Source organism: Megalobrama amblycephala, linkage group LG13 (genome assembly GCF_018812025.1).
Source record: "Megalobrama amblycephala isolate DHTTF-2021 linkage group LG13, ASM1881202v1, whole genome shotgun sequence".
NCBI lineage: Eukaryota > Metazoa > Chordata > Actinopteri > Cypriniformes > Xenocyprididae > Megalobrama > Megalobrama amblycephala.
The window spans coordinates 4,896,434-4,909,646 of NC_063056.1; the positions used below are offsets into that span (position 1 = coordinate 4,896,434).

At 37.9% G+C, this 13,213-nt stretch overlaps 1 protein-coding gene across 1 annotated transcript; it reads right to left on the reverse strand.

Moving 5' to 3' along the window:
* Nucleotides 1-298: 298 nt before the first annotated feature.
* Nucleotides 299-11,983, reverse strand: lyplal1 (lysophospholipase like 1). Its single transcript, XM_048153776.1, has 5 exons — nt 11,830-11,983; nt 10,949-11,048; nt 5,610-5,779; nt 822-937; nt 299-737 (listed from the first exon to the last, which is right to left on the reverse strand). The coding sequence occupies exons 1-5, from the start codon at nt 11,915-11,917 to the stop codon at nt 516-518; spliced, it is 696 nt and encodes a 231-aa protein (XP_048009733.1). The 5' UTR covers nt 11,918-11,983; the 3' UTR covers nt 299-515.
* Nucleotides 11,984-13,213: the final 1,230 nt, after the last annotated feature.

Below are 13,213 nucleotides of genomic sequence, written 5' to 3' on the forward strand. Positions count from 1 at the left end.
TGAAGCAGCACAACTGTTTTCAACATGGATAATAATCAGAGATGTTTCTTGAGGAGAAAATCAGCATAGAATGATTTCTGAAGGATCATGTGACACTGATCATGTGACACTGAAGACTGGAGTAATGATGCTGAAAATTCAGCTTTGATCACAGGAATAAATTACATTTTAAAATATTTTCAAATAGAAAACAGTTATTTTAAATTGTAATATTTCACATTGTTACTGTTTTTTTGTTTTGTTTTTTTTTTACTGTATTTTTAATCAAATAAATGCAGCCTAGGTGAGCAGAAGAGACTTCTTTCAAAAACATTTAATGATCTTACCGACACCAAACTTTTGAACAGTAGTGTATGCTGCACACTTGCATGGTTTTCCTTCACCGTTTGCCCCAAGTTTATATTTAAATATGAAGAAAAATGACTTTCTTTTTGACAACATAAGGGAGAGTAAATGATGATTATTATAGATTGTATAAAGGCAAGCAGTGGTCATTGTCCAGCATTAAGGATGCTCTAAAGGGAAAGTTTCTTCAGGATCCAGGACCGTAGTAACTCCAGTTCTTGTCGACACAACTGATGGTTGAGGTCTGGGAAGGAATGGAAAGAGGTGTTGAGGCCAGCTTTCTTCAACAGTGAGTTTGTCTCCTTGCCCCAGCTATGGAAAACCAACTCATCCGCTGTGCCATGACACTGAAAGAGCTCAGGTAGGGGGCGCTGTGTTGCATTTTCTACTGCCTGTGCACAAGGTAATATAGATTATTTTACTTCTGGTGTTTGACATCGTTAAAAGAAAAATGCATTCTGAAGAGTATTAACTACCTGATATACAACTGAGTCTTTGTTAAGGAAGCTGGACAGAGCGAAGATGCCAGCAACATCCTGGTGGTACCTGGAAACCAGATGTAGTGCCATGGCACCACCCATAGAGAAGCCACCTTGTGTCAAGCAGAGACATTAGACAAGGTCTTAATCACACTGTGTGCATTCAGTGGTCACTAGGTTTTGAGACAATCATTTATAGATATATATTTATAGTTTTCCCTTGTGAAACAGAAGTGCTTAATTTTATTGAATGTGTAGTGTTTTTTTAAACTGTACTTGCAGATAATGTTAATGAAATAAATGACAACTTAAAGGTGCCCTAGAATCAAAAATTGAATTTACCTTGGCATAGTTGAATAAACTAGAGTTCAGTACATGGAAATGACATACAGTGAGTCTCAATTGTTTCCTCCTTCTTATATAAATCTCATTTGTTTAAAAGACCTCTGAAGAACAGGCGAATCTCAACATAAAGGCTCCGGTATACTTCAAACGAAATCAAAGAACGAACTGATGTGACGTCATTTCGAACAAAATCAGGCCAAAAAGAAGTTCGTTTTGTGTTCTTTTTGGAAGTTCGAAACGGCTTGCCAAAGCGAACTTTCAGGAAAAGTTCGCTTCAGCTGCAAAACACCTTCGTACTACCATTGGTCTGTGACGATAACGTAACAGGAGGTGTGCGCTGAGGCTCCGCCTTCACTCGCGTGGGTCGCATCTTTGAGTCATTTCGTGTGTTGAATTCATTGAGGTAAAATCTCCGTGGGTGAAAACATGAACACACTGGATAGCCTCTTTATAGTACAAAATGAATTTGTGCTTGTAAAAAAAAATGAGGCACTAACACTGTTTTTCATGTTTGATACTGTAAAGCTTCTTGATTTTAAGCAATCTATTGAATAAAGTGCTGTATGACGTGACGTGACTGGAGTGCTACTTTGCAGAGCTCGTGCTAACATTCCCATGCTGTTATGATAAGACGTTTTTCTTATGCTTTCTATAATAAATGCTTGCTGTTTTCTCATTTTTGATGTGTTTATTCTGTTACTGAGAAGAAAGTGCACAGCACATATTTACATATTCATATAACCATCGCTCTCAGCGGTGTGGGCGGCGTCAAATGTTCGTTTACAGTATATCGCTGGTCACGCATTTCGAACTTCGTTTTACCCCTAAACGAAGAATGAAAAAGAACTTCGTCTGAAGTATACCGAGGCCTTAACACCGACTGTTACGTAACAGTCAGGATCATTAATATGTACGCCCCCAATATTTGCATATGCCAGCTCATGTTCAAGGCATTACACAAGGGCAGCCAGTATTAACGTCTGGATGTGCACAGCTGAAACATCAGACTAGGTAAGCAAGCAAGAACAATAGCAAAAAATGGCAGATGGAGCAATAATAACTGACATGATCCATGATATGATATTTTTTGTGATATTTGTAAATTGTCTTTCTAAATGTTTCGTTAGCATGTTGCTAATGTACTGTTAAATGTGGTTAAAGTTACCATCATTTCTTACTGTATTCACGGAGACAAGCCATCACTATTTTCATACTCTTTTTAAAAAACTATGCTAAAGTGTACTTCTTTTTGCACAAGGAACTATTTACCGTGTATCATATAACAAAGCCAGGGTCGCAAAATGAAAGACTATGGAAATATGAAACCCTAACATTTCATGATTAAGGAGGAATTAAACTTCTTAGATTGGAAAGGAATCACTGTAATTGTAAATGTATACTTTTTTGTGCTATTAAGTTGACATGGGAGGTCACATTTAGTTTGTTTTTAATGAAAGCATGCAGCAGGTGGTTTTGCTAGTAGCATGAGCCATCTTTTCTCATTTGGCAGTGGCAGACACCGGTCTTGAGTCATTGATATATCAATGATTTATCAAACTACAATTTTTATATATGTTTTAAAATTGTATTTTTGTAACTGTTTGCACTTCCACACATCAGTGACTGTGCTCATAATCTGTGAATTTTTAATTGCATTATACAAACATGTATACATTATTTATTGTCAATAATGGCATTATTGTTGAACATATGTAAAAATAGTCTATGACAGTTAGGGTTAGTTCACCCCAAAAAATAAATGCTGTCATCATTTGCTCACCCTCACCTCATGTACAGGTTTGTTCCAAACCTGTAAGACTTTTGTTCATCTTCGGAACACAAATTAAGATCTTTTTGATGAAATCTGTCCCTCCATTGACAGCTACACAACTGACACTTTGACGCTTGAAAAGTTAATAGAGAGATCGTAATAGGTAGGTCTTGCGGAAGCTCAAACGTGCTGTGTAACATGAGTATGAACCTCATTGGTTCTTGTGGAAGCTCAAATGTGCTGCATAACTCGAGAATGAACCTCATTGGTTCTTGCAGAAGCTCAAACGTGCTGCGTAACACGAGAATGAACCTCATTGGTTCTTGCAGAAGCTCAAACGTGCTGCGTAACACGAGAATGAACCTCATTGGTTCCTGTGGAAGCTCAAACGTGCTGCGTAACATGAGAATGAACCTCATTGGTTCATGTGGAAGCTCAAACGTGCTGCATAACACGAGAATGAACCTCATTGGTTCTTGCAGAAGCTCAAACATGCTGCGTAACACATCAGAATGAACCTCATTGGTTCTTGCAGAAGCTCAAATGTGCTACGTAACACGAGAATGAACGTCACTGGTTCTTCTGGAAGCTCAAACGTGCTGCGTAACACGAGAATGAACCTCATTGGTTCTTGTGGAAGCTCAAACGTGCTGTTTAACACGAGTATGAACCTCATTGGTTCTTGTGGAAGCTCAAACGTGCTGTTTAACACGAGTATGAACCTCATTGGTTCTTGCAGAAGCTCAAACGCGCTGTGTAACACATGAGAATGAACCTCACTGGTTCTCGCATGTCAAGCAAACTTAGTTAAGCTTTCGTTTATCAGATCTGATGTGTGTGTTGATGAATGTTTATATCTGAGTAAAAGCCTAAATACAATCTGTTCATCATATAAAGTGATCAAGTCTCTTCAGAAAATGTGGACTTGAACTTGATTTGGACTTGATTTGAACCCCTCAATTCAAATAGATTAGTTTTACGATCTCTTTATGAAGTTTTTGTGTAGCTGTCAATGGAGGGACAGAAATCTCTCAGATTTCATCAAAAAGATCTTAATTTGTGTTCCGAAGATGAACAGAAGTCTTACGGGTTTGGAACAACATAAGTAATTAATGACAGAATTTTCATTTTTGGGTGAACTAACCCTTTAAAGGACATTTGAAGACCTTCTTTAAATAAGTTCTAGCAGGGGAGCAGCATGAATGTTTATCTCAGAAGGTGCTTCTAACCCTTTAAGTCTGAGTGAACTGTTTCTTTAGGTTATGAAAATCCTCTCACTCTGGAGCAATGAAGTCATGACGGCACTAATAAGTGTATGCAATTCAAAGTGGTCTACAGTAGCCTATAGCCTACAGTCCAACCAAACAAAAAAAACAAACAAAAAAACCCCAGTAAGTTGTGAATTAAAAAGAAAAGAAAAAAAAAAAAAAAAAAAAAAAAAGAGAAAAGAAAGCTAGCCTTGAGTTCCACATCATCAAACCTCCATTTTTCTGAAGTCCTCTTTCATGCCTGTGCTTAATATTACACATCTGGGCAAATCTGGGCACTACATCTGGGAAAGTGAACGAGTACCCATCAGTCTGTCAGAGCAGATGGGAGGAGTCATGTTGAGACAGAGGATGGAGTTCACATGTTCTTTAAACCTCTCGTACAGAAGATGTGATCAGTTATATCTCCAGGACTAATTAACAGCTCTACTACTTTTCCCTTTATGCACTCCTCATCTAATCAAAAAGACAAAAACATACTGTAGGACCTCTTAGTTGTTTGGCTAAAAATAATCTGTGCATGCATGTTTGACTTGGGCTTTTCCCATTAACCACGACACCTAAAAGATTGAAAAACACAATCCATATATGAAACCGTTTTCCATGGAAAGTTCTGGCGCTTGTCAGTCCGTCAGCCTGGGAAGTGGACTCAGCGTACAGACCACTTCGTTTCTCCAGCGTGCAGAGTGACTCCAATGAGTATTTATAGTTAATGACAAAATGTTATGATTTAGGAAGATAATATTTCAGCAGTCTCACAGGAACATGTGTTTTTTGAATCAGTTTCTTTGGAACCAAGTTCAGGGGCTTTTCTGTCCTTCCACACAGAGCCTTTTCACACAAAGGCTTTTTTTTTTTTTTTTTTTTTTTTTTTTGCACTTTTCACATTTTACTCAAAACTATTTTAGGGTATTTATGTGTTATTGGCTTGTCGGTTAACCCTTCCTCAACTGGTGCAATTAGGTTTTTTAACTCTGAGCAAAACGTAACCTCATTTATTGTCTATCACACGCCCTGAGGAAATTCACCTAGGTTCTGCTAATATCCCTTTTACTGAATGATTTTCTGCCACTTTTATCTCATTGTGATAAATATGTGAACCCCATAACCCAAATATTTTGAGATAAAGCTTAGCAGAAACCCGAGAATCATCCAGAAATTCTTTTTGGCCCATTCTGGCAACAAATGAAAGGAATAAGAAACTTGATAAGTTTCATTCTTCATTTCACACAACGAGGGAGAGACTTATGAGCAGTGGTCTGAGACTCTGCTTAATTTGGAACAAGTGGAGTGTGAGAGTGTGTAAGACAGAGAAAGCAATAAGGTAGGGAGAGATAGATGGATGGGGAGGAGAGAGAGAGTTATGTAGAGGATAGGAGAGAGATAAGCCAGTAGCCATACCAATAACCATCCTGTGTTTAGGTATTCCCGCTCGGATCTCATCCTGGACAATGGCGCTTAAATTATCACACATGGAATCTATGGACTCCAAGTGTTCTGGGCAATCCTGGGAAATCTTGTGACGATCAAACCACACATGAGACAGAGCCCCTCGCATAGGTGTGTACGGCCTAAAAACAATCAATTATAGCAGTAAAACAGACAAAGTCATAATTCTATTAAAGTTAAATTACATTAAAGGGATAGTTCACCCAAAAATGAAAATTTGATGTTTATCTGCTTACCCCCAGGGCATTCAAGATGTAGGTGACTTTGTTTCTTCAGTCGAACACAAATGATGATTTTTAACTCCAACCGTTGCGGTCTGTCAGTCGTATAATGCGTGTCAATGTGAACTCCGTCTATAAGAGTCAAATAAACATGCTCAGACAAATCCAAATTAAACCCTGAGGCTCGTGACGATACATTGATGTCCTAAGACACGAAACTATCAATTTGTGCGAGAAACCGAACAGTATTTATATCATTTTTTACCTCTAAAACACCACTATGTCCAACTGCCCTGTGTATCTGGTTAGTGAGGTCAAAAAACGCGTTCTGATAACGGAAGTGATGTCTCGCACACATTGAAGCGAAGCTTCAGAACGCGTTTTTTGACCTCACTAACCAGATACACAGGGCAGTTGGACATAGTGGTGTTTTAGAGGTAAAAAATTATATAAATACTGTTTGGTTTCTCACACAAACCAATCATTTCGTGTCTTAGGACATCAATGTGTCGTCACGAGCCACAGGGTTTAATTTGGACTTGTCTGAGCATGTTTTTTTGACTCTTATAGACGGAGTTCCCATTGACATGCATACGACTGACAGACCACAACCGCAAGTTAAAAATCACAAGTTAAAAAAAGCAAAGTCACCTACATCTTGGATGCCCTGGGAGTAAGCAGATAAACATCACATTTTCATTTTTGGGTGAACTATTCCTTTAATTACTACATTCACAAAGTAGTGGAAAATGCTTTGTAAAATGTTTGGATTTAGCTGAATTTCAGCTTGAACTGATCCGAAAATGTAATCCTATCTTTGTTTAACTCTTTCCCCACCATTGATGAGATTTTCCGTCATTTATGACACAACGCTTCCCCACCATTGACGAGTTTTTCCGGTAATTCGTGTTTTCACTGTTATAGGGTAGGGGGCGCTATAGGTTGTTTGCACATGATGTCACAGCAGCAGCGCGAATGAGTCTGGAGGGCAGGGAGTGATTTTTCTATATAGGAATCCTAACAAAAACTCAAAATTCGTATGTTTTGCGTCGTTTATGGTTGCTCAAATCGTTAAAATTGAGAACCCAGAAGGTGTTTATATCGTTTATAACTTAAACCTTTTTTTTTATAACTTATATCGTTTTTTAACTTTAAAAGTTGTCACCTTTAATAGCGTTTTGCGTCTGCTGATACTGAAATGAATATGGATACCTGCTTACCTTATTTGTTTCTGACTTGGTCAAATATTCACATTCTTCATGGTATCGTTTGCAGGGAAGAGAAGCTATTTTATCCCATTGAATGATAATTTGGTGTTTTCACATCAGTTTTGTAGTATTCCGTTCACAATGTTGATCTGGTTACCATGAGAACAGTGTCACGCGCTGCTGCTTCAGCCATCATATGGTACAAAATGTCCAAATAAATAAATGTTTAACAAGCTGACAGAAGTCGATTCAACAACAAAGACAACACTTTCAAAATGTGATTATTTTATTGAGTGACAGGGAGTGGGTTAAATCAGAGACATTATTAGATTTGATATACGGCATCTTCCCGTCACCTCCTCAACCTGCTTTCCTTACTGTGTTTTTACATTTTTGATTTTCTGTCGCGATTGTGAAAAATGTCGCCATTGTAGGTCATTTATGCTGAATCGAGAATTGCAACAGGAGCTCACATCATCGTTCAAAGAAAAAACTGGACGGTGTAATACGATTTTCACCTTTTCTACTGTCCTAACTGAACTAGTAGAAAGGCAGCGTGATATAAACAAACCCAGACTAGAACTGAATGCGGCGTGACGGCAGCTTACATTCTCTATATCTACCTCCTCGATGGCAGGAAAGTCTTTCAATTCAGTGAAAAAGTCGCTCATCTTCATAACATAAAGATCACGTCCAACATATGTTGTGATTTTCTGTTTATACCTTTCTAAACCAGCACAGAAAATACTTTTCTCCATCTCTTCCATTCTAATTTTCACTGCTTGCCCTCCACCGGTATTTCGCGCGTCACCAGAACCATGTGATTGCAAACAACCTATTACGCGTCTTCTGAAAGAGAACTGGGGCGTTCCTTGCTTAATACATCTGAGATGATTTGACAGATGATCATGATAACTGAACTCTGGCTAATTGTCATGATCACAAGTTGGAGTGCCCTATTTATACACCAGAGGGCACTCCAACCCGGACTGTTTCTCACCTCTTTTGGACTTAATTTCCCATAAACCACTTCCCGGACTCATTATCCCGTCATTGCTTTCAGCTGTTTTGTGTTTGATCATTTGTGTCTGTCTGTTTATACCCTGTTTGTTTCTGCTTTTGTCATTGAGGTTTCATTTACGTCACTGTTTTTTTTGTGTTTGTTTTCTTGTGTTGTGTGGACTGCTTTTTGGATTTTGACCCTGCCTGTTCTGGATTACGTTTTGGATTACCCCATTAAAAGCTGCAAATGGACCTTATATGTTTGTCTCTGTGCCTAACGTGACACTAATTTAGATCTTCAAACAAATTTGCGGATTGGATTAAAATATCTGGATTAAGTTGTCTAAGATTACTGCGCTTTCTCATTTTCCCTGAAAATGGCAGATGTATCGATACTCGAAACCACGATCAGTAATGCAGCGATTGGCTGGAGTCAAGACAGCAATGTAATGACATCATATATTTTAAAAAGACACCTGACAAAAAACTTGATGAATTTCTAGACATTTATAAGGAAACAGCCATGCAAATAAAATGACAGAAGAACGACATAAATTATATAATAGATAAATGAAATGTGCACTTTCTTTCTTTTTTTTTTTTTTTTTTTTTTTTTTTTTACATGATTACCCAATTATTTAGGCTATATTCACAACTTCTAGTATTTGTACAGGCACTTTTTATTTCAATGTTGTAATTAGCAACTAATTTACCTTTGAAGCAGATTTGACAGCATTAATTAAAGTTTCTTAAGGGTCAAGTTCAAGTTATCTGCATCTCCTGCGCTTCATCAAGCCACTCCCATAGCTGTTGCGGTTCAAATTAATGCATGCACGGCATAGACTGTACATCATGTAAGACTCCAATAAAATTATTAGGTATTCCCTCACGAATGAATCTCTCAATGAGTAAAACTGGCTTTGTCTATATTATGATATACTACACAACATTATAATATTATTTGCAAATTTATTTTTAAATCATTATTATTGTCCCTGGTTTATATTAGGGTACTCTTGTGTGAAAGTAGCAGTGGCTGGGACAAATTTTGAGCATCACCTCCGATTAAAAAGATGCAATCTAATCCTGTTTACATGAAATAAGCCTGCTCCCGAGCAGGTTTAAGCTTACAGACCTGTTGGTGTGACAGCAAGTCCAGGATGAGCGTCGAAGAACCGAACAATCCAAGATAATGCCAAATCGCTTCAATCAAATCCAGCTAACTGAGTTAGCAACGTACAAAGAATGGGCCCCTGAATCTCCATTAGGGCTGGGCGATATATCGCATGCGATTCTCACGCGCATTTCGTCAGTAAAGCCGGTTCCCTGATTACCGCTAAATCGCCATCACCTGCTTTCAAATGGAGCGCCATTTAACAGACAGAGCCGTAGTTCACTGATAAGCCACGCAATATCACGTTCATATCGCAGATGAATCGCCTTCGATAATGAACGCGATATCTGCGTGGCTTATCAGTGAACTACGGCTCTGTCTGTTAAATGGCGCTTCATTTGAAAGCAGGTGATGGCGATTTAGCGGCAATCAGGGAACCGGCTTTACTGACGAAATGCGCGTGAGAATCGCATGCGATATATCGCCCAGCCCTAATCTCCATATTCAAAAACAAGCGAAAACCACAAGGAGCGAATAAAAAGCGCTGCTTGCGTTGTGCTTTTATTTTAATGTGATCATCATTAAGATATTTTTGTTGAAATCTGATGGCTCCGTGAGGCCTGCATAGGGAGCAATGACATTTCCTCTCTCAAGATCCATAAAGGTACTAAAAAGATATTTAAATCAGTTCATACGAGTACAGTGGTTCAATATTAATATTATAAAGCGATGAGAATATTTTTGATGCACCAAAAAAACAAAACAAAAAACAAACAAACAAAATAACGACTTATTTAGTGATGGCCGATTTCAAAACACTGCTTCAGGAAGCTTCGGAGTGTTATGAATCAGCGGTTCAGAGCGCCAAAGTCACGTGATTTCAGCAGTTTGGCGGTTTGACACGTGATCCAAATCATGATTCGACACAGAAGATTCATAACGCTCTGAAGCTTCCTAAAGCAGTGTTTTGAAATCGGCCATCACTAAATAAGTCGTTATTTTGTTTGTTTGTTTTTTTTTTTTTTTTTTTGGTGCATCAAAAATATTCTCATCGCTTTATAATATTAATATTGAACCACTGTACTCACATGAACTGATTTAAATATGTTTTTAGTACATTAATGGATCTTGGGAGAGGAAATGTCATTGCTGGCTATGCAGGCCTAACTGAGCCATTGGATTTCAACAAAAATATCTTAATTTGTGTTCCGAAGATGAAGGTCTTACGGATGTGGAACGACATGAGGGTGAGTAATAAATGACATTATTTTCATTTTTGGGTAAACTAACCCTTTAACCCATGTAGTTACCTTATATTATTCAGTACTTGGTAAATACACTGTAAGTACATTGAAAGTGCACATACTCTAAAATAAAGGGCAACCAAAATAATATGGGTAAGTAGTAAGTTTGTGGACAATTAATTAAATTAAATTAAATTAACAATTAATTAAAACAATTTATTTAATAAGAGTTTTTATTTATTTGTGTTGACTGACTGCATCAATCAGGCAGAGTCCTGTATCCGCTACAGATACTCACTCCCCCCCCAAACATTTCTTCTATAAATCAAGAGAATAAATGGTATAAGGTTGCTTTTTGGTTTATTATTTTTGATACTCGGCATGTTTCAGTACTAGATCTAGATACTATTACTGAGACTGTCACAAACATTTGCACTTACTATAAATCAAATAAAAATAACGACACAGAGGTGCTTTGAAGGGAATGTCCAGGCATGTTTACCTGGATGGCGCTGTGGGATAAATCACCCGGATGTTTTCAAATGCCAGGTTTTGTCCCAAAACATCACAAACCCAGCTGAGCAAACCTGGCCCTGTGTCTCCTAAATGAAACAGATGACGGTTAATATACACCACCATACACTGGATTCAGTTATTCAGTTGTGTCTAAACTAGTTTAAACACATTCAAACAGTACAAACACAATATTTGCATTAAACATATCTACAAGAAAATATTAGTTGCATGTTAAATGTGTATTGTCAGTGTGTTCTGAGTCGCAGTGTGGTTTAGAGTGTTTGGGGTGGTACTGGCCCAAGTCTAAAGAAGTCTAAAGTGAAGTTCCCTCTTCACTGTAAATCTTTGGGATTCTTTTGCTAATTTTATTGATCTGAGGAATCATTATGTCCACAACAGGACAAATTAAACACATTTTATAATAATGGGTTTGTTCAAATCCATACTATGTCTCTAAGTATGAATGAATGAATAACACCTACTATTTAGATATGCATACACTTTATTATGCTACAATGGCGAACAGAGATATTTCAGTATGTGGCTATCTAGCCTACCAGATCCGTGTTGTGCATGTGCAACTGAACGGGATAGCCGTAATTAATTCACTTCTTGCGCTCTGTCAGCACTGTTTCTTTAAGTGCTTGTCTTTGAACATGTCAGCCTAAATTTCACACCATAAGCGATGCGTTTTTAAAACTACATTTCATACAGTTCAACTTTTAAAACGCGTCTCTTAGGTTTCATTCAGTTGTCCTGCGTGCGTCCTGTGTGAACTGCGCTCAGTGCGCTGGATAAGTTTCTCTTTTCAAAGGTGTGGGCACAATGCATCTGCATAAGAAAGATTTTAATAACCCTTCAAATCACCTGAACCATGAAGAAAGATAACAGAAGCAGTGTGTTTTCCAGTCTGACTCACGACATTCTTCTGTAGTTTAACTGCAGCCATATTCATCCCGTCTTATCTCGCGATATTCACAGCGTCATCCACGTCACAGATGGCGTTTAGTACGTTTTAGTACGTGAAAAAAAAAAAGTATGACACCATATGAGGGCAAACGCATGCATGATTTCTGTTGGTAAGCAGTTGGGTAAGTGCTGCAGGAAACTGATTGTGAATTCTCAGCTTACAGTCTTATGTCCTAATATTGTATGGTGATTATGAAGTATTGCCAAGAGTATTGAAGTATGAAGTATTGTATTGACCTTATTTTCCAGAGAAACAAGCGCGCCGCCATCTTTGGAATATTGTCTTTGAACTTCCGTTTTGCGGTAGCTCTGTACATTTCTATGGCATCGCTGTCAAAGAATAATTAGTTGGTTAAGTGGATTTACTTGTTGTAGAGTTAATGAAAGTTATCATGAGCATTGTTATGATTAAAGCAGATGTCTTAACAAATGTCAGTAGATCGGGAAGATTTTAAAACGAGCAGTTCATTCATAAATGTAATATAGCTGTGGAAATACAAACCGGAAGTCAAAAGACAACGAGCACAGCGCTGAAAAGGGGCGGGGCTACATACGGTCTGAAGTCAGCAGCGCATTGCATTCTGGGACATTAGGTCACGGACAGTACAGTAGAGACTGGGAAATAGTGGAGAAAGATGTTAAAATTTATATTATACAGTTAAAAACATATTAGAATGGTGAACGCTGGCTGTGGTATGAACTATATGCATACTGACCAGCGTGGAAAACGAATGTGAAATGGAGCGCCATTTTGTCCCATTTTCTGGACATTCTAAAAAGCTTAAGGTGGCGTAATGTAAGTAAAAATCATACTAATAGCCCAGAATTTGATATGATGATATGCTGGCTGAGATCAATCTATATTGTGTTTATTATTTTATCTGGCAGATATATCGGTGCCACTTAGTTATTAAAAACTGAAATAGAGAAATCTCTTTTGTCCTGTGTGTGGTCCGATAGAAGGCGTCAGTATACTGATTATGATTTCTATGCGTGTGTATATTGTGTCCTGGCCACACGACTGAGTGATCGAATGAACACAAGAGATTCAAATATTAGTCCATTTATTTTCAGTAAGTACAAGCAGCTCTTTAAAAAATTAACGTAAATAAAGTTGTTTTTTCATCTGGTGATTTGTATTTATTGTCATTGTACGCTCCTGAGCGTGACATAAAACATGGTGGCGACTACCCAGAATGCAACGCGCAGTGACGTAGTTTGCCAAGCTCTATAGACCTTATTTTCCAGAGAAACATGCGCGCCACCATCTTTAGAATATTGT